This window comes from Pseudophryne corroboree, chromosome 1 (genome assembly GCF_028390025.1).
Source record: "Pseudophryne corroboree isolate aPseCor3 chromosome 1, aPseCor3.hap2, whole genome shotgun sequence".
NCBI classification, from domain to species: domain Eukaryota; kingdom Metazoa; phylum Chordata; class Amphibia; order Anura; family Myobatrachidae; genus Pseudophryne; species Pseudophryne corroboree.
The window spans coordinates 1,045,067,989-1,045,090,446 of NC_086444.1; the positions used below are offsets into that span (position 1 = coordinate 1,045,067,989).

Below are 22,458 nucleotides of genomic sequence, written 5' to 3' on the forward strand. Positions count from 1 at the left end.
CCAGTGAGGCCATGCCTTCTTTTTAGGTATGCAAGGGTGTCCTTAATTCCTATTCACAGATGTTATTATTTTTATTTTTTTTGTGAGTCAGAGTGACCTGTGATCAGCACCCTTAAGCAATGGTGCCATTCGGCTATATGACTAGTAGTGCCCCTTGCTGGCTTTCTCTCTAATGGTCCCCCATACGCCTATAGCTTATGTGCAAAACATATTAAATCATTCATGTGAGGCAGCGTGACAGCGTCCTGTGACACAGTGACACACACAGCATAGATGGGTGTTTCTAGGAATGATAAAACCATGTGACTGCTGTTGCTCTCCCCTACGACAGCGCTAGTGGTACGCTCCGGGAGCAGTCATGTGACAGCAGCTGTCTATAATACAGTGTGTGCGGTGCGGGCGCTGCTGCTGTGTCGGGTCGGGTAGTGGTGTTGGGACAGAGCGGGACGATGCAGCCGGCGCTGGTGGTGTGGGCTCTCCTCCTGTCCGTGTGTGGCCTGAGCCTAGCACAGGATGTGCCCCCGGTGAGTGTATGGGGAAAGGGGCCATTATGTGCTAGTGCCCCAATGCCAGTGCGATCCTGTTTCCGCAGTCTTCCCGACTTCTCCATCTGTAGTTGCACTACAAGTCACAGCATGCTCTATCAGCTAAACGCTGAGAGTAGTAGTTCCCCAAGAGCTGAGCAGCTGCAGGTTGCTGGGTCTCCTGTGGTATTTAACCTGAGACACGAGGAGCACTGGCTTGCATGGAGTGCAGCAGCCTCCTCTGTATTATATACATACTGTATAGCTGACACTGCTGTGTGTGTGTGTGTGTGTGTGTGTGTGTGTGTGTGTGTACAGTAGCCTCCTCTGTATTATGTACATACTGTATAGCTGACACTGGTGTGTGTGTGTGTGTGTGTGTGTGTGTGTGTGTGTGTACAGTAGCCTCCTCTGTATTATGTACATACTGTATAGCTGACACTGCTGTGTGTGTGTGTTTGTGTACAGTAGTACAGCAGCCTCCTCTGCATTATATATAATGTATGTCACTGGCTGCTGTGTGTGTTTGTGTAATCGCTACACTTCCGCCTTCTGCTCAGTGACAGCAGCACCACTCCCCAGACCTATATCACACAGTGCTATGCTCAGGGTGACTGAGGAGTATTGTGTTATAGTGTGTGTGAGCCTGAAACACCTTTGCAATAATAATGATGGTTCTTACAATGTAGCTGGTCAGTGCTGGAGACCAGGTAACAATTGCTCCAGACTTACCAGAGCTGTTAAAATAGAATTATTAGTAGTCAGAGTAGTAGGATAAAGCTATGTGCTAACTGCGATGCCTGTCTCATTTCAGTATACAGAGGATTGCAGAAATGACTCTTACCCTCCCTCTGGACCTACGTAAGTCACAGTAACATTTTTGAGGAAGTGAGTGATTGTTATAATAAAGCTGGTCATACACTACAGTTATCTGGCAGATAATCTTCCAGATCTGGCTGGTTGGAATGAAAATCTGGTAATGGATTACAGCAGTGCTTCCCAAACTTTTTTGAATCACTGCACCCTAGAGCATAGGTTCTCAAACTCGGTCCTCAGGACCCCACACACTGCATGTTTTGCAGGTCTCCCCACAGAATCACAAGTGATATAATTAGCTCCACCTGTGGACCTTTTACAATGTGTCAGTGAGTAATTAATACACCTGTGCACCTGCCGGGTACCTGCAAAACATGCACTGTGTGGGGTCCTGAGGACCGAGTTTGAGAACCTCTGCCCTAGAGTATCAGAATTTTTTTTGTGGCACCCCTAGGCCAAAAGTTTCTTATTGAGAAATTTAGAAATAAATATTAAAGTAAGTAAATTGTGTTTATATGTCATCCTTAGGGTCAGTTATGTGGTGAGGGGCAGGATTTGCTTGTTTGCCCACATATTCAATGATTGACAGCCACCAGCACTGGTTTTGCATATTATATCAATCACAAATAATTTGAATTGGTCCTGTACAACCAATCCAAGGCACCCCTGTTAGTGTCCTGAGGCACCCCAGGGAGCCACGGCACACAGTTTGGGAACCACTGGATTACAGCAAATGACAACCATCTACTCCCAGTCACTGGAATATGGGCAAAAACAGTTGTACAAACAAATTGATTAAATCACGGCCAGTTTCTCTTATGTCCTAGAGGATGCTGGGGACTCCGTAAGGACCATGGGGTATAGATGGGCTCCGCAGGAGACATGGCACGCTAAAGACTTTAGAATGGGTGTGCACTGGCTCCTCCCTCAATGCCCCTCCTCCAAACCTCGGTTAGATACTGTTCCCAGAGGAGACTGGGTGCATTGCAGGGAAGCTCTCCTGAGTTTCTCTGAAAGAGACTTTTTGGTAGGTTTTTCTCTATCGTCCTAGTGGATGCTGGGGTTCCTGAAAGGACCATGGGGAATAGCGGCTCCGCAGGAGACAGGGCACAAAAAGTAAAGCTTTTCCGATCAGGTGGTGTGCACTGGCTCCTCCCCCTATGACCCTCCTCCAGACCCCAGTTAGATTTTTGTGCCCGGCCGAGAAGGGTGCAATCTAGGTGGCTCTCCTAAAGAGCTGCTTAGAGAAAGTTTAGCTAGGTTTTTTATGTTACAGTGATTCCTGCTGGCAACAGGATCACTGCAGCGAGGGACTGAGGGGAGAAGGAGTCAACTCACCTGCGTGCAGGATGGATTGGCTTCTTGGCTACTGGACATCAAGCTCCAGAGGGACGATCACAGGTACAGCCTGGATGGTCACCGGAGCCGCGCCGCCGGCCCCCTTGCAGATGCTGAAGACAGAAGAGGTCCAGAATCGGCGGCTGAAGACTCCTGCAGTCTTCTAAAGGTAGCGCACAGCACTGCAGCTGTGCGCCATTTTCCTCTCAGCACACTTCACACGGCAGTCACTGAGGGTGCAGGGCGCTGGGAGGGGGGCGCCCTGGGAGGCAAAATGAGTACCTATAAAGGCTAAAAATACCTCACATATAGCCCTAGAGGCTATATGGAGATATTTAACCCCTGCCTGATTTCTCAAAATAGCGGGAGACGAGCCCGCCGGAAAAGGGGCGGGGCCTATCTCCTCAGCACACGGCGCCATTTCCTCTCACAGCTCCGCTGGTCAGGACGGCTCCCAGGTCTCTCCCCTGCACTGCACTACAGAAACAGGGTAAAACAGAGAGGGGGGGCAAATTTATGGCGATATTTTTATATAACAAAGCAGCTATAGGGGAGCACTTATTATAAGGCTATCCCTGATATATATATAGCGCTTTTGGTGTGTGCTGGCAAACTCTCCCTCTGTCTCCCCAAAGGGCTAGTGGGTCCTGTCTTCATTAGGAGCATTCCCTGTGTGTCTGCTGTGTGTCGGTACGTGTGTGTCGACATGTATGAGGACGATATTGGTGTGGAGGCGGAGCAATTGCCAAATATGGGGATGTCACCTCCTAGGGGGTCGACACCAGAATGGATGCCTTTATTTATGGAACTACGGGATAGTGTCAACACGCTAAAGCAGTCGTTTGACGACATGAGACGGCCGGACAATCAATTAGTGCCTGTCCAGGCGACTCAAACACCGTCAGGGGCTGTGAAACGCCCTTTGCCTCAGTCGGTCGACACAGACCCAGACACAGGCGATGACTCCAGTGGTGACGGTGACCAATCAACCGTATTTTCCAGTAGGGCCACACGTTATATGATTTTGGCAATGAAGGAGGCGTTACATTTAGCTGATACTACAGGTACCACTAAACAGGGTATTATGTGGGGTATGAAAAAACTACCTATAGTTTTTCCTGAATCAGAAGAACTAAATGACGTGTGTAATGAAGCGTGGGTTGCCCCTGATAAAAAGCTGATAATTTCAAAGAAATTATTGGCATTATACCCTTTCCCGCCAGAGGTTAGGGAGCGCTGGGAAACACCTCCTAGGGTGGACAAGGCGCTAACACGCTTATCTAAACAAGTGGCGTTACCCTCTCCTGAGACGGCCGCACTTAAAGATCCATCAGATAGGAGGATGGAAAATATCCAAAAAAGTATATACACACATGCAGGTGTTATACTACGACCAGCTGTAGCAACTGCCTGGATGGGCAGTGCGGGGGTAGTTTGGTCAGAATCCCTGATTGAAAATATTGATACCCTGGACAGGGACAATATTTTACTGTCGTTAGAACAAATAAAGGATGCATTTCTTTATATGCGTGATGCACAGAGGGATATATGCACACTGGCATCACGGGTAAGTGCTATGTCCATTTCGGCCAGAAGAGCTTTATGGACGCGACAGTGGACAGGCGATGCGGATTCAAAACGGCATATGGAAGTTTTGCCGTATAAGGGGGAGGAGTTATTTGGAGTCGGTCTATCAGATTTGGTGGCCACGGCTACAGCCGGGAAATCCACCTTTCTACCTCAAGTCACTCCCCAACAGAAAAAGGCACCGACTTTTCAACCGCAGCCCTTTCGTTCCTTTAAAAATAAGAGAGCAAAGGGCTATTCATATTTGCCACGAGGCAAAGGTCGAGGGAAGAGACAGCAACACGCAGCTCCTTCCCAGGATCAGAAGCCCTCCCCGGCTTCTACAAAAGCCTCAGCATGACGCTGGGGCTTCTCAAGCGGACTCGGGGACGGTGGGCGGTCGTCTCAAAAATTACAGCGCGCAGTGGGCTCACTCGCAAGTAGATCCCTGGATCCTGCAGATAATATCTCAGGGATACAGGTTGGAATTAGAGACAGATCCACCTCGCCGTTTCCTGAGGTCTGCTTTACCAACGTCCCCCTCCGAAAGGGAGACGGTGTTGGAAGCCATTCACAAGCTGTACTCTCAGCAGGTGATAGTCAAGGTACCTCTTCTGCAACAAGGGAAGGGGTATTATTCCACTCTTTTTGTGGTACCGAAGCCGGATGGCTCGGTAAGGCCTATTCTAAATCTGAAGTCCTTGAACCTGTACATAAAGAAGTTCAAGTTCAAAATGGAGTCACTCAGAGCAGTGATAGCGAACCTGGAAGAGGGGGACTTTATGGTATCCTTGGACATCAAGGATGCGTATCTCCACGTTCCAATTTACCCCTCACACCAGGGGTACCTCAGGTTCGTTGTACAAAACTGTCACTATCAGTTTCAGACGCTGCCGTTCGGATTGTCCACGGCACCTCGGATCTTTACAAAGGTAATGGCCGAGATGATGATTCTTCTTCGAAGAAAAGGCGTATTAATTATCCCATACTTGGACGATCTCCTAATAAGGGCGAGGTCCAGAGAACAGCTAGAGATGGGATTAGCACTGTCTCAAGAAGTGCTAAAACAGCACGGGTGGATTCTGAATATTCCAAAATCCCAGTTAATGCCGACAACTCGTCTGCTGTTCCTAGGGATGATTCTGGACACGGTTCAGAAAAAGGTTTTTCTCCCGGAGGAAAAAGCCAAGGAGTTATCCGAGCTTGTCAGGAACCTCCTAAAACCAGGAAAGGTGTCTGTACATCAATGCACAAGAGTCCTGGGAAAAATGGTGGCTTCTTACGAAGCGATTCCATTCGGCAGATTCCACGCAAGAATTTTCCAAAGGGATCTGTTGGACAAATGGTCAGGGTCGCATCTTCAGATGCACCTACGGATAACCCTGTCTCCAAGGACAAGGGTGTCTCTTCTGTGGTGGTTGCAGAGTGCTCATCTATTGGAGGGCCGCAGATTCGGCATACAGGATTGGATCCTGGTGACCACGGACGCCAGCCTGAGAGGCTGGGGAGCAGTCACACAAGGAAGAAACTTCCAGGGAGTATGGACGAGCCTGGAAACGTCTCTTCACATAAACATTCTGGAACTAAGAGCAATATACAATGCTCTAAACCAGGCAGAACCTCTGCTTCAGGGAAAACCGGTATTGATCCAGTCGGACAACATCACGGCAGTCGCCCATGTGAACAGACAGGGCGGCACAAGAAGCAGGAGGGCAATGGCAGAAGCTGCAAGGATTCTTCGCTGGGCAGAGAATCATGTGATAGCACTGTCAGCAGTGTTCATCCCGGGAGTGGACAACTGGGAAGCAGACTTCCTCAGCAGACACGATCTTCACCCGGGAGAGTGGGGACTTCATCCAGAAGTCTTCCACATGCTGGTAACCCGTTGGGAAAGACCAATGGTGGACATGATGGCGTCTCGCCTCAACAAAAAACTGGACAGGTATTGCGCCAGGTCAAGAGATCCGCAGGCAATAGCTGTGGACGCGCTGGTAACGCCTTGGGTGTACCAGTCGGTGTATGTGTTTCCTCCTCTGCCTCTCATACCAAAAGTATTGAGAATTATACGGCAAAGAGGCGTAAGAACGATACTAGTGGTTCCGGATTGGCCAAGGAGGACTTGGTACCCGGAACTTCAAGAGATGATCACGGAAGATCCGTGGCCTCTACCTCTAAGGAGGGACTTGCTTCAGCAGGGTCCCTGTCTGTTTCAAGACTTACCGCGGCTGCGTTTGACGGCATGGCGGTTGAACGCCGGATCCTAAAGGAAAGAGGCATGCCGGAAGAAGTCATTCCTACTTTGATTAAAGCAAGGAAGGAAGTAACCGTGCAACATTATCACCGAATTTGGCGAAAATATGTTGCGTGGTGCGAAGATCGGAGTGCTCCGACGGAGGAATTTCAACTGGGTCGATTCCTACATTTCCTGCAATCAGGATTGTCAATGGGTCTCAAATTGGGATCTATTAAGGTTCAAATTTCGGCCCTGTCGATTTTCTTTCAAAAAGAATTGGCTTCAGTCCCTGAAGTCCAGATCTTTGTTAAGGGAGTGCTGTATATACAGCCTCCTGTGGTGCCTCCAGTGGCACCGTGGGATCTAAATGTGGTTTTGGACTTCCTAAAATCTCATTGGTTTGAACCACTAAAAAAGGTGGATTTGAAATATCTCACATGGAAAGTGACCATGCTTCTAGCCCTGGCTTCTGCCAGGAGAGTGTCAGAATTGGCAGCTTTATCTTACAAAAGCCCATATCTGATTTTCCATTCGGACAGGGCAGAACTGCGGACTCGTCCGCATTTTCTCCCTAAGGTGGTGTCAGCATTTCATCTGAACCAGCCTATTGTAGTGCCTGCGGCTACAAGTGACTTGGAGGACTCCAAGTTACTGGACGTTGTCAGAGCATTAAAAATATATATTGCAAGGACAGCTGGAGTCAGAAAATCTGACTCGTTGTTTATATTGTATGCACCCAACAAGATGGGTGCTCCTGCGTCTAAGCAGACGATTGCTCGTTGGATCTGTAGCACAATCCAACTTGCACATTCTGTGGCAGGCTTGCCACAGCCTAAATCTGTAAAGGCCCACTCCACAAGGAAGGTGGGCTCATCTTGGGCGGCTGCCCGAGGGGTCTCGGCATTACAACTTTGCCGAGCAGCTACGTGGTCAGGGGAGAACACGTTTGTAAAATTTTACAAATTTGATACTCTGGCTAAGGAGGACCTGGAGTTCTCTCATTCGGTGCTGCAGAGTCATCCGCACTCTCCCGCCCGTTTGGGAGCTTTGGTATAATCCCCATGGTCCTTTCAGGAACCCCAGCATCCACTAGGACGATAGAGAAAATAAGATTTTACTTACCGATAAATCTATTTCTCGGAGTCCGTAGTGGATGCTGGGCGCCCATCCCAAGTGCGGATTATCTGCATAAGTTGTACATAGTTATTGTTAACTAATTCGGGTTATTGTTGAAGGAAGCCATCTTTCAGAGGCTCCGCTGTTATCATACTGTTAACTGGGTTTAGATCACAAGTTGTACGGTGTGATTGGTGTGGCTGGTATGAGTCTTACCCGGGATTCAAAATCCTCCCTTATTGTGTACGCTCGTCCGGGCACAGTACCTAACTGGAGTCTGGAGGAGGGTCATAGGGGGAGGAGCCAGTGCACACCACCTGATCGGAAAAGCTTTACTTTTTGTGCCCCGTCTCCTGCGGAGCCGCTATTCCCCATGGTCCTTTCAGGAACCCCAGCATCCACTACGGACTCCGAGAAATAGATTTATCGGTAAGTAAAATCTTATTTTTATTTTCAGGGAGCACTGCTGGCAACAGGATCCCTGCATCGTGGGACTGAGGGGAGAGAAGCAGCCCTACTTAACTGATAGGCTCTGCTTCTTAGGCTACTGGACACCATTAGCTCCAGAGGGTCGGAACACAGGTCTCATCCTCGTCGTTCGTCCCGGAGCCGCGCCGACGTCCCCCTTACAGAGCCAGAAGATAGAAGCCGGGTGAGTATGAGAAGAAAGAAGACTTCAAAGGCGGCAGAAGACTTCAGATCTTCACTGAGGTACAGCGCAGCGGTAACGCTGCGCGCCATTGCTCCCAACACACACACACTCACACAGAAGGCACTGTACGGGAGCAGGGCGCAGGGGGGGCGCCCTGGGCAGCAATTTTTACCTCATAAACAGCACTGGCACAGATATTAGATACTGCTGAGGCAATATAATATAAAACCCCCGCCAGTATAAAGAAATTGAGCGGGACCGAAGCCCGCCGTTGAGGGGGCGGGGCTTGATCCTCCAGCACTAACCAGCGCCATTTTTCTCCACAGCATGCTGCAGAGAAGTGCTCCCAGACTCTCCCCATCTGAACAAAAACGAGGGGGGGCACATTTATTTGGTGCAGTTTGTACATATATTTATATATAAAGCGCTATTTAGGCTGGGACCGTGGTTTCAGCATATTGTGGCGCTGGGTGTGTGCTGGTATTCTCTCTCTCTGTCTCTCCAAGGGGCCTTATTGTGGGTCAGTCCCCATATTTATTTATTTCAGTGTGTGTGTGTGGGGGGGGGGGGGTGTCAGTACGTGTGTGTCGACATGTCTGAAGCGGAAGGCTCGTCTTGGGAGGTAGCAGAGCAGATGGTGGTGGTGTCTCCGTCGTCACAGCCGACACCTGATTGGGTGGACATGTGGAATGATAATGTGGTTTTATTACAGATTGGACAAAGCAGAGTCCAAAGACAAGCAGGGAATTAACCCATGGCTTTTACTGTGTCCCAGGACCCTTCAGGGTCCCATAAATGTCCCTTTACCCAGTTAGCAGACACTGATACTGACACGGATTCCGACTCCAGCGTCGACTAGGATGGTGCAAGGTTGCAACCATGAGTCGCGACAGTATTCAATATAGGTTTATTGTAATAAACGTTGTTTTGCATATCTCAGAGGACTCCTCTGTCCCTGACACGAGGGTCTGCAAATTTAAAGAAAAATAACCTAACTCATCTCATGAGCTGACCGTTTTATTTAAAAAAAGCTTGGTAGACTCCTGACATTAGACTGCAAGTTCCCAAGAGTATTATTATGGTGTATCCTTTCCCCTCAAAGGACATGGGAATCCTCGCTCACGCTGGACAAGGCCTTAGCGCCCTGGTCCAAGAAGGTAGCATTACCATCCCCTGATACGGCGGCCCTATACGATCCTGCGGATAGTAGGCAGGAATCTACCTTAAAATAAAATGTATGCGACTGCAAGGGCCCTATTTAGACCTGCCGTAGCGTCGGCATGGGTAGGTAGCGCAATTACAGCTTGGGCTGATAACTTGTCATCTAACATTGACACCCTAGAAAAAGATAGTATGGTGTTGGCCTTAGGTCACATCAAGGACGCAGCACTATATATGAGAGAGGCTGCGAGAGATATTTGGTGTTTGGGTTCAAGGGCTGAGGACATAGCAGGTTCTGCTAGTAGGTCCCTGCGGACCCGTCAATGGACAGGTGATGCTGACTCGGAGAGTCATATGGAAGCTTTACCTTGCAAGGGTGAAGTTTTATTTGTGGAGGGCCTCGCGGACCTGGTTTTCACAGCTACCGCGGGTAAGTCGTCTTTTTTACCTTATGTTCCCCCGCAGCAAAATGAAACACCCTAATAACAGATGCAGTCCTTGCGGTCGCGTAAGTTCAGAAAGGGGCGGGGCTTTATTTCCTCGCCAGAGGTAGAGGGAAAAGATCACCGGCTACAGCCAGTTCACAGGAAAAGTGTCCTCCCCGGCCTCTACCACATCCATCAAAGAGGTGCTTCCACACCGATTTTCAAATCGGCCTTGCCAGCTACTTCCCTGGAGAGGAAAATAATTTTGTCTGCCATACTAAAGCTGGGTCAACAGCAAGTGTTTATCATGGTTCCCCTAGAGCAACAGGGAAAAGGGTTTTATTCAGCCCTATTTGTGGTCCCAGAGCCGGATGGCTCGGTCAGACAGACTATGAATCTAAAATTCCTAAACCTACATTTAAAGAGGTTCAGATTCAAGATGGAATCTCTCAAGGCAAGGATATCCAGCCTGGAAAGGGGGGGATTTTAGGGTGTCACTAGGCATAAAGGATACCTTCATGTCCCCATATATCCTCCTCATCGGGCGTACCTAAGGTTCGCTGTACAGGATTGTCATTACCAGTTTCAGACGTTGCCGTTTGGGCTTTCTACGGGCCCGAGAATTTCACCAAGGTAATGGCGGAAATAATGGTTCTCCTGCGCAAACAAGGGGTCACAAGTATCGCATACTTGGACGATCTCCTGATAAAAGCGAGTTCAGGGGAGCAGTTACTAATAAAAGTGTCTCTTTCCCTGAGAGTACTACAACAGCACAGCTGGATTCTAAATCTGCCAAAGTCGTAGTGGGTTCCGACAACACGGTTGTATTTTTTTGGGCATGATTCTGGATACGGAAAAACAGAGGGGTTTTTCTCCTGGTAGTAAAGAGCCCAGGAACTCCAGAACATGATCAAAGACCTGTTAAAGCCTAAAAGAATGTCAGTCCATCAATGCACTCGAGTACTGGGAAAAATGGTGGCGACCTACGAGGCCATTCCCTTCGGCAGGTTTCATGCGAGGACATTTCAGTGGGGCCTTCTGGACAGGTGGTCCGGGTCCCATCTTCAAATTGATCAGAAAATAAGCCTGTCCTCCAGGGCCAGGGTGTCTCTCCTGTGGTGGCTGCAGATTGCTCACCTTCTAGAGGGTCGCAGGTTCGGCATTCAAGACTGGGTTCTGGTGACCACGGACGGGAGCCTCCGAGGATGGGGAGCAGTCGCACAAGGAAGAAATTTTCAGGGACTATGGTCAAGCCAGGAGGCTTGTCTACACATCAGCATTCTAGAATTAAGGGCCATATACAACGGCCTACAACAAGCGGGGAATCTTCTTCGCGACCTACAGTGAGGCGGGATAAGGAGCAGAGTGGCAATGGTGGAAGCCACCAGGATTCTTCGCTGGGTGGAAAATCACGTAAGCGCTCTGTCAGCAGTCTTCATTCCGGGAGTGGACGACTGGGAAGCAGACTTACTCAGCAGACACGATCTCCATCCAGGAGAGTGGGGACTTCATCAAGAAGTTTTTGCAGAGATAACAAGTCTTTGGGGACTTCCTCAAATAGACATGATAGCGTCACGCCTCAACAAGAAGCTTCGGAAGTATTGTCAGGTCAAGGGACCCTCAGGCAGTAGCGGTAGACGCCCCGGTGACACCATGGGTGTTTTCAGTCGGTCTGTGTTCCCTCCTCTTCCTCTTATCTCAAAAATATTGAGAATCATAAGACGAAAAAGAGTGCAGACAATACTCATTGTTCCAGATTGGCCTCGAAGGGCCTGGTATTCAGATCTTCAGGAGATGCTCACAGAAGATCCATGGCCTCTTCCTCTCAGGGAGGGCCTGTTGCAGCAAGGGCCCTGCGTGTTCCAAGACTTACCGCGGTTACGTTTGACGGCAGGGCGGTTGAACACAGAATCCTAGCTAGGATAGGTATTCCGGAGGAAGTCATCCCTATTCTGATAAAGGCTAGGAAGGAGGTGACGGCGAAACATTATCACCGTATCTGGAGGAAGTATGTATCTTGGTGTGAAGCCAAGAATGCTCCTACGGAAGATTTCCACTTGGGCCGTTTTCTCCACTTTCTACAGACAGGAGTGGATATGGGCCTGAAGTTAGGCTCCATTAAGGTACAGATTTTGGCCCTATCTATATTCTGGGAGAGAAGCCAATTCCTTCTGAAAGAAGTCCAGACTTTTGTAAAGGGAGTGCTGCACATCCAGCCTCCTTTTGTGCCCCCAGTGGCACCATGGGACCTTAACGTGGTGTTACAGTTCCTAAAATATCACTGGTTTGAGCCTCTTCAAACCGTTGAATTAAAATTTCTTACTTGGAAGGTGGTCATGTTGTTGGCCTTGGCATCTGCAAGGCAGGTGTCCGAATTGGCGGCTTTGTCTCACAAGAGCCCATATCTGATTTTCCATGTGGATAGAGCAGAGTTGAGGACTCGTCCTCAATTTTTGCCTAAGGTGGTTTCATCGTTTCATATGAACTAACCTATTGTGGTGCCGGTGGCTACGGGAAACTTGGAGGATTCCAAGTCCCTTGATGTAGTCAGGGCCTTAAAAATTTACGTAGCCAGGACGGCTCGGGTTAGGAAAACAGAGGCACTGTTTGTCCTGTATGCAGCCAACAAGGTTGGCGCTCCTGCTTCTAAGCAGACTATTGCTCGCTGGATCTGTAACACGATTCAGCAGGCTCATTCTACGGCTGGGTTGCCGTTACCAAATTCGGTAAAGGCCCATTCCACTAGGAAGGTGGGCTCTTCTTGGGCGGCTGCCCGAGGCGTCTTGGCTTTACTGCTTTGCCGAGCAGCTTCTTGGTCGGGTTCAAACACCTTTGCATAATTCTATAAGTTTGATACCCTGGCTGATGAGGACCTCATGTTTGCTCAATCGGTGCTGCAGAGTCATCCGCACTCTCCCGCCCGGTTTGGAGCTTTGGTATAATCCCCATGGTCCTTACGGAGTCCCCAGCATCCTCTAGGACGTAAGAGAAAATAAGATTTTAAACCTACCGGAAATCTTTTTCTCCTAGTCCGTAGAGGATGCTGGGCACCCGTCCTAGTGCGGACATATTTCTGCAAGACTTGTATATAGTTGTTGCTTACATAAGGGTTATGTTACAGTTAAGATCAGTCTTTGGCTGATGCAGTTTTGTTCATGCTGTTAACTGGTTGCGTATATTCCAGGTTATACGGTGTGGATGGTGTGGGTTGGTATGAATCTTGCCCTTAGATTAACAAAAATCCTTTCCTCGTACTGTCCGTCTCCTCTGGGCACAGTTTCTCTAACTGAGGTCTGGAGGAGGGGCATAGAGGGAGGAGCCAGTGCACACCCATTCTAAAGTCTTTAGAGTGCCCATGTCTCCTGCGGAGCCCGTCTATACCCCACGGTCCTTACGGAGTCCCCATCATCCTCTACGGACTAGGAGAAAAATATTTACCGGTAGGTTTAAAATCTTTTTTTTTGTCCATTTTCCAGTGTTTGGGAGCAAATAGTCGATTGTCATTTGCTCTAATCCATTACCTGATTTTCATTCCAACCAGCCAGATCTGGAAGATTATCTGCCAGATAATTGTATAGTGTATGCACAGCTTTAGTCCTTGAGCATGATCCATCTTGCTCCACTGGTCTTATGTAAGTGACCACATTTCCCAGCTTGAGTTATCTTTATTATATATAATCTCCCCTGCCCCTTTTGCTGTAACTTGGCGTTCAGACACCACCAATAACAGGATTATAGTCTTCCATACATTCCGGCTCTCTCCCTTCGTGGTGGAGGATTTCTCTCTACAGTCTGCAAACTCTGTCCTCATTACCCCACACAGTGCATGTTTTGCAGGTCTCACAGAATCGCAAGTGAAATTATTAGCGCCACCTGTGGACCTTTTAAAATGTCTGAGTAATTAATACACCTGTGCACCTGCTGTGTTATCTGCAAAACATGCACTGTGTGGGGTAATGAGGACCGAGTTTGCAGACCTATGCTCTACAGCAGCGGTGGCCAACCCACGGCTCTTTCTATCTCCGCATGCGGCTCGTAAGCTCCCGCGGAGCCTCCTGCTGCCCTTGTCTGCAGTGCCCGACGTCGGCCTGTGAGCAAATCGGAGCTCGCGGTCCGGCAGCCAATCAGGAGTCTTAGCTGCCGGTCTGCGAACTCTGATTGTCTCACAGACCGGCGCGTAATTAGAGAGAATCAACACCACGGGAGAGTGGAGACTGAGGGGCAGGAGAGGCGCACGCTGCGCTCTCCTCCCCTCACAAGCAGCAGACTGAGCAGAGCAGCGCGGCGGTGAGCAGCACTTTGGGGGGGAGGGGGGGCATGTGTATCTTACACTGGGGGCATATCTGGCACTATGGGGACATGTATGTATCTGGCTCTGGGGGCATATCTGGCACTGGGAGGGACATGTGTATCTTACACTGGGGGCATATCTGGCACTGGAGAGATGTGTATCTGGCAGTGGGGGCATATCTGGCACTGTGGGGGCATATATGTATCTGGCACTGTCGGGGCATTTATGTATTTGGCACTGTGGGGGCACCCATTTTTTGGTGTTTTTATATGTATGTGGCACTGTACAGGGACTTTATTTGTATATGGCACTGTACAACATGACTAAATATGGGGTTATGACACAAGGTCATACTCCTACAAACGTCAAACCGAAAGGTGTGCACATAAAAATGGGGTGTGGCTTTATGACAACTATGCCACGCCCCCATTTTTTGCTTGCGCGCCTTTGGCGCACGCATGATAATGCTCTTGCCCTGGACTACAGATCTTTTCTGGCTCTTTGCCACTGACTGGTTGGCCACCCCTGCTCTACAGCATGCTACACACTCACATACTGTAGGTTCCTTACCCAGGAGGGACGTCTGATTCTGTTTAGGTAGCTGCTGAGTGCTGCTTGGTGGCTGGTCTGTTACCCCAGGCTCCTCAGTGTTGGTCTCTGCCCGCTCTGTAAGGTCTGATAGTCACTGTTGTAAAATCTGCTTGGGTGCACTCATTCATTCAAACAATTGAATATCCCCCAATGTATACAAAATTATATCTTTGCGGATATACTTAACATCTATACTGACAGAATACCTTGAGGACTGAGTTTGGGAACTATTGGGTGAGCTTATTAGAATCAGTACGAGATCCCGCCAGACGGGATCCCGGCGGTCGGAATATCGACACCGGGATCCCGACGGGGGGCGAGCGCTACGCAGCCCCTTGCGGGTTTGCTGCGCTCACCACGCTGCGAGCACGGTGCCTCGCTACGCTCGGCACACTAATTTATTCTCCCTCTATGGGTGCCGTGGACACCCACAGAGGAAGAATATGTCGGGATCCCGGTGTCTGTATTCCAACTGCCGGGATCCCGTCCAGCGGGATCTTGACCGCATCCCGCTTATTAACAACGTAGGATGGCATTTGAATTCTGAGCAATGTACCTATACTGCTGGGAAGGAATCAATGTATCTACTCAGTTTTCCTCCCACCTCATAAACATGTGCAGGAATGGTTATCTACTACGAGATTGCGATGTTCTGTGGCACATTACACACAGGATTGGATTGGCCCACTTACTATGCTGCTGAAAACCTTGTCAGCACTTTTGATCAATGTGTTTTCAATACTTTATTAAAAACGAAAACCATGGTGTATATGTAATGGGGTACAGGATGTGGGCTGAGAATGGGCATATTTTTTAAGTGGCAGTCATTTACAAGGCAAAACCAGGTTGGCTTTCACTTGTAAATGATTGCACTTTTAAAAATACGGCTATTCTCGGCCGAGATCCTGCATCTCTGGCAAACTCTCACCCTATTACATATACCCCCATATTTTGTCCCTGCTTGGCCTATTCACTAAGAATGAGGCCCAAAGTATATAATTAAATTAAATATATAAACCAAAATAAATTACATTTAGTGGTAACTAAGGAAATGGTTGATGGCAGTAGTTCCTGGTGAAGTGATGGGCTTAGTATTCGATCAGCCCCAAAATGGATGTCATGTGTCTGTAGCTGTTGGGTTCATGTTAATTTGGGCCTACTAATACCACACACATTTTGCTGTGATTAGAAATTTTCTGAGAATAATATTTTTTTTTAGAAAATGCCCTGTGCATATTTTTTTGAATCAGACTTGATTTAAACGTCTGCAAAAATATATACAGTAAGAACAATAATTCCATGCAAGTACACACACTCATGTGAATACCGCTAAGTAATCAGTCAGAATAGCAACTGCTCCCGTTCACAAACTTAGGTTTGGTGTATTTGGGCACCTGTGACTTGCACATATAGTATGGCGGCCATCTTTCCACCCCTTCAACATGAGAGAGGGAGATATTAGTGCCGAATGCTCTACCCACTTCCGCTCACTACTTTGGTTTAAAAGTAAGTCTTTCTTATAGGCCAAGTGTATGTTAATGGGCAAAAGTGTGTTGAGATGTGTGGGGAATAATTAGTTCCCCTTTTCAATTATAATGTACTGTACTTATGACTGGACTGTGCTTTATTGCTTTGGTGCTCGTATAAATGTTGGAGTGTTCATATATTGCTGTGGTGGTTTACTAAATAAGGCTTTATTGGACCATTTGGTGACCAGAGTGTGTACACTGCACTGTGTGAAGGCAATGCTAAAATCAGTGTTGTCAACATGGTCGTGAAGGTTTTAATTGTTTTCTTTGCTTTATTGAAGGTGCCTGACACATTCGATTTTTTTTTTTTCTCTTCTGTTTTTTTGCAAAGATAATTTATGGCTCTTTTTATAGATTCAAAGGAAATGTGCCATGGTATACCGTAGATCTGGATCAGCCACCCTCTGAAAGATGGCAGAAGTTAGTAAGCGATAAGAAAGAACCGGTGAGTGTGACTTGTAGCTTTCGTGGACATTTAAAATTCTTGTAGAACAATTTTATGTTTTTGGGGGGTTTTTTAATGTCCAAAATTTAATGAAATCGTTTGACCTGTTCTGTTCCTGGCATTGGCTATATACACACTCTCTGGCACAATGTATGTGACCAATACCTCTTACTGCCGATTCTCCATTGTCAGGGGGATGGTGTACTTGGCACTATCTATGCCTGACATCACTCACCTGTACTCATTAGTGCCAATAGCCGTGACTACTGACGATACTCTGTAATTAGAATATGAAAGTTGTGATTGTCTGCAGCATGAAGTTATGGTCATTACTCGCCACATCATTGTAACTTGTGTTATTACATTAGTAAGCATTGTGTGATGTGCACATAAATACACAAAATTTCCTAATCCAGTAATGTGACTTACTATTTTTTTTTTCTCCCCCAATTTATAGCTAACATTGCTTATTCAGCATATTAAGAAACTGGCATCATCTTTTAGTCCAAAACTTGTTGACATTGTGGATACAAAACTGGTAAGTTCATAACACATTTGTAATAATATACAGAGACCTCTATATGGGGATGCAGGGTTTGTGGAGTGCATCCTCATATGTGAACAGGTGTGTGCCACAAGGCCACGCCCCTTTTTGTGAGACCCCCTTCCCCCGTTCATTCGCCCAATTTCGGCGGTGGGACGGAAGGGGTCTCTTTTTGCCGTACTGGGTGATAACAGTACCAGTGACGCCACTGTTAGTACATAAATATATTGTGAGTGTGTGCAAATGAATCATTATACTGAAAGGTGCTAAGGGTATGAGAAAACCACCTGTATTTCCATATGTCCTATGTATAAATATTCCATGCACTCAGTATTAGTATATGCCCAAAACTTGTCCTGATCTTCTAATAAACTTCTAGCTGAATATGGTGGTGCTATATAAATAAATGTGAATAAATAATAAACTTCCCAACAGTCCAATACATTAGATTTGTGTAAGCAGGAGGAGTTATGCTTGCGCTCAAAAGAGCAGAGGTCTCTTCTAAGCGTTATTCAGTCTGGCCTCTACTGCGTATATGTAAAAAGGAGATGTTTGATTCCGCACTGTACTTGTCCAAGTAGGATCTCATACATACAGTGTATTATGAGTGGAATTAGAGTAGTACCGCTTTCACATCGCAATCCCGGGTCATAGTAACATAGTTAATGAGGTTGAAAAAAGACAATTTGTCCATCGAGTTCAACCTGTAGTATAAATCGTACACTATTCTGTATACAACTATAGTGTAACTATAATGACCCGGATGGCGTTACTGTATGTTTTAAATCTATCTAACACTATAATTCGCATTGTTTCTAAAATTCAATCAGTTTTAATGCTATATCCTTGGATATCTTTTTCAATTAGAAATTTATCTAATCCATTGTTAAACATATTGACTGAGTCCACGCTTACAACTTTCTCTGACAGAAAAGACCATATCCTTACTGCACTTACTGTATAGAACCCTTTCCTGACCGAGGAACAAGCCGGGAATAATACTACTTTATAAATTGAACGTTAAAATACTGGGTCAGGTGACCCGGGAATTCGGGAGTGACCCCTTTCACACCGCACAGCGACTTGCATCAACGTGGTCGATACGGGGTTATTTGTGTGGCATGAAAGGGGTATAGCCAACATAAATCATTTAAGCATTGTGTTCAAGGGCAATAGCCTAGGTTGGTGGTGCTCACCAAGAGTTATAAAGGCAGTATTCGTAACTTATAGAAGAAAATAGGGACCCGGGTATCAACCATCATATAAAACTAGCTATAAAATGCACTCCAAGGCTTGATACCACTCCCTTGGAAGAGTGTTTCCTGGTCTGGTGAATCTCAGTCTCTGATAGGACATGCAGGAGGACAGAAATTGACATTAAAAAACTGAATTCATAAGCCCTGGTGATGAAGGTGGTGTGATAGTGAGGGGAGAGTTTTCTTGTCACACATTAGAACCTGTAATACCAATTGAGCATTGTTTAAATGCCACATTCCTATTTAGGTATTGTTGCTGACCATTTACGGTCTGTCTTACCATCTTCCATTTGCTGCACCCAGTAGGACAATGCGCCATGTCACAATAGCACACGTTATTTCAAGCTGGTTCCACAAGCAAGACAATCCTGGCTAGGTGCCATAAAGTCCGTGATGTCAGATATGTCATCTCAGCTCACTGCTAATACTCAAAAAAAAAAAAAAAACTCAACAACTGCAGCAGGCTGTTGCAGACCTAGCTGCAAGGGCAGATGTTCAACAGCCCCCCCCCCCCTCTCTCTAGATCAGGACCACAAAAACGTGGGTTGCCTGCTTAACTCTCAGACTCTGATGAGGTACAGGAAGAGGGGGAGGACTTGGATCTGGTTACTGGGGGTTCCCCTTCTGCACAGGGTATTGAGCCCTTCATTCTTGCTATACGGACACGTAAAAACTCCCTCTAGAGGACGCTGCAGCACAGCAGTCGTTTTTCTTAACACAGAACAAACTCAGTGTAATTTTCCCTTATTCTGCAGAGCTGGATGACATTTTTAAATTATCCTGGAAAAATCCAGGTAAGAAATACCAAGTGACAAAACTGTTTTTGCTCACTTTGCCATTTGTTCCTGAAGGCAGGAAACTCTGAGAAGAACCCCCAGTTGTAGAAGCATCAGTCTCTTGCCTATCTAAAGAGACGGTACTGCCAGCTCCGGGCTCCTTTACCTTAAAGGACCCTGGGGATAGAAAAATAGAGACTATACTGAAGTCTATCTACACAGCGGCTGGTATATCACAAAGACCGGTCATAGCGGGTTGCTGGATGATGCATGCCATTCATAAGTCTGCTACTCAAATTCAAGAGGGCCTCTCTGGGGATATGTCCCTGGTCACTACGGTGACTCTCCTTAAACACATTCAAGACACTGCACGCGTCCTGTGTGACTCTCTCAAGGAGATAGGCAATATTAATGCTAGGACCACTGCTATGGCAGTGTCAGCGCGTAGAGCTTTGCGTTTGCGTCAGTGGATAGCGGACGTAGAATCCAAACGCAGTGTAGAGTTTCCTCCTTTTTTCAGGGGATTGGCTCTTCGGGGTTGAATTGGATACTTGGATTTCTAAAGTTACTGTGGGGAAATCCACGTTTCTCCCCTCTGGGGCCCTGCCGGCTAGCCGTTCCTACCCGGGCTGTCTGCCCAGTCCTTTCGGGCTAACAGATTTAGATCTAGGGCCAGAGGTGCCTCCAGTGCGGCTCTAGGCACCAGAGGTAAGACAAGAAAACCAGCAACCGCAGGTTCTCGGGAACAGAGCACCAGTTCAGCTTCCACTAAGGCCTCAGCATGACTGTGCCCACCCACCCGAGGGGATCTTGAGGTTGGGAGCTCAGCTGTGTTACTTCAGCCGCATCTGGGAAAGCTCCTGCCAGGATACCTGGGTAAAGGACCTCATTTCTCAGGGCTACAAGCTGGAGTTCGACGGCGCTCCTCCCCAACGATTTTTCAACTCAAGCTTACCAGCTTTGGAGGATACACGAGTTACGCTGCAACAGGCCATCCTAAAGTTGGCCCAGTCCCAAGTCATTGTTCCAGTGCCACTACAACAAGGGGGAAAGGGGTACTACTCCAACCTGTTTGTGGTACCGAAACCAGATGGTTCGGTAAGGCCCATTCTGAATCTAAAATCCTTGAACCCTTACCTAAAGGTTTTCAAGTTCAAGATGGAATCCTTGCGAGCAGTGATTGCAGGTCTGGAAAAACAGGAGTTCATGGTCTCATTGGATATAATGGACGCCTATCTCCATATCCCGATTTTGCCGCCTCACCAGGCTTACCTACGGTTTGCCCTGCTGAACGATCACTACAAGTTCCAGGCGCTACCCCTCGGCCTGTCCACAGCTCCGAGGGTTTTCGCGAAGGTGGTGGCGGAGATGATGTTCCAACTCCGGTTCCAGGGGGTCAATATTGTCCCTTATCTGTCACAACTGAGGGCTGGCGTCGGTAGCTGGAAGCCTCAGTTGTAGGGGATGACGGGTACCTGAATTTAGGAGGTGAGAGAGGACTCCTAGACATGTGCTGAGACAGTAGTACCAGATGCCCGAAGGCGTGACCACGACAACAGGAGGTGCCTTTGAGAGTTTTTATTAAATCCTAAAAGTCAAAGAATTGCAACCAAACAATAAATGTCACAAGTGAGTCTCTGAAACACAACTGGTTAAGACCAGTAATCCGGAGTATTAGTGGAAGTGCTTTAAGATACTTGGGAACACAGGTGAAGCTTCAAGTGAAGATGGTGATCACAGGTAAAGCTTTAAGTGATGCTAGGGATCGCAGGTAATAATACTCCACTGTAATGGTGAGTACTGGTAGGAGTGGAGACAGAGGACTGCTGGAGAGTGGCTGCTGGAAGCCGGAGTCATACACTCTGCTAGCGCTGGGTGCGGAAACAAGAGAGGCAGGTTGCACCACAGAGTATCAGCACAGGAGAACTGGAGCTGCACCGCAGAGAGTCCTTATTGAAGCTGTATACAGGAACGCTGGAGAGATAATTGAAGCACTGATAACCTTCTGGGTGCTGGGACAGGATATTTATACCTGCTGGATAGCAGGGATTGGCTGACAATAATGCTCAGGCTCTGGCAGCACTGCGGATAGGTGAGAAGAGTAACGTGATTCAATCCAAAATGGATGCATCCATTGACAGAGATTGAAGGGGAAAGAAGCACTCAGAAACCATGTGTCAAACGGTAATGGCGGCGGAGGCCGCAGCAGCAGAAACTCCACGCGCCCAGACACGCACAGCGGCCACAGGGATGGCGGCGGCCACGGCACACAGAGGACGCACATCCTGGGCTGAGAGCGCCACACCACCGTAAGTGTATACACTAAGGAGGCCGCTGAACCAGTGCTGCATGCAATACCCATGAAATGTAACCCAAGACATAGCTATAGCCCAGCCCTGGCTCGCTGAGCCATCCTCAGGAGACACCTAACAGGCAGGAAACGGCGTCCAGTTACCCGGATCGTAACATTATCTGGACGATCTCTTGATAAAAGTGAGATCCAGGGAGCTTTTATTGCTCCATATAGTCCACACTATTCAGCTTCTGTCACACCATGGGTGGATCCTCAATTTACAGAAGTACCACCTGGCGCCAACTCAGCGGCTCCTGTTCCTGGGAGTGTTACTGGATACTGTGGCTCAGAAAGTGTTCCTCCCAGTGGACAAAGCGAGAACACTCCAGGAGATGGTCCGAATGGTTCTACGGCCTACTCTAATATCCATCCATCTTTGCATAAGATTGTTGGGGAATGGTAGCCTCATACGAGGCATCCAGTACAGTAGGTTCCATGCCAGAACATTTCAATTGGATATCCTGAGCAAGTGGTCCGGCTCAAACCTTCAGATGCCCCGGATAATACGGCTGTCGCCTCAGGCCAGGATTTCCCTCCTGTGGTGGCTACAGTCCTCAAACCTTCTGGAAGGTTGAAGTTTCGGGATTCACAATTGGATCCTCCTCACGACAGATGCAAGTCTGAGAGGATGGGGAGCTGTTACCCAAGGGGCTCAGTTCCAGGGCAGGTGGTCAGCCCATGAAGCCCTACTTCCAATCATCATTCTGGAACTTTGGGCGATCTACAATGCTCTGCTTCAGGCCTCTTCTCTACTCAAGGTTCACGCGATCCAGGTTCAGGCGGACAACACACGGTGGGGGTTTACAGAAATCGACAAGGAGGGACAAAAAGCAGGGCCTGCA

The 22,458-nt window shown here is 47.8% G+C and overlaps 1 protein-coding gene across 1 annotated transcript in view; it reads left to right on the forward strand.

Annotated features, from left to right (window-relative positions):
* The first annotated feature begins 347 nt into the window (after positions 1-347).
* Positions 348-22,458, forward strand: part of ASAH1 (N-acylsphingosine amidohydrolase 1) — a 55,605-nt gene continuing 33,494 nt past the window's right edge. Inside the window, exons 1-4 of the mRNA XM_063920814.1 lie at positions 348-524; positions 1,339-1,385; positions 16,597-16,687; positions 17,145-17,225. Of these exons, the coding sequence (XP_063776884.1) occupies positions 450-524; positions 1,339-1,385; positions 16,597-16,687; positions 17,145-17,225 (294 nt within the window). The 5' untranslated portion in view covers positions 348-449. The remainder of the gene's footprint in view (positions 525-1,338; positions 1,386-16,596; positions 16,688-17,144; positions 17,226-22,458) is intronic.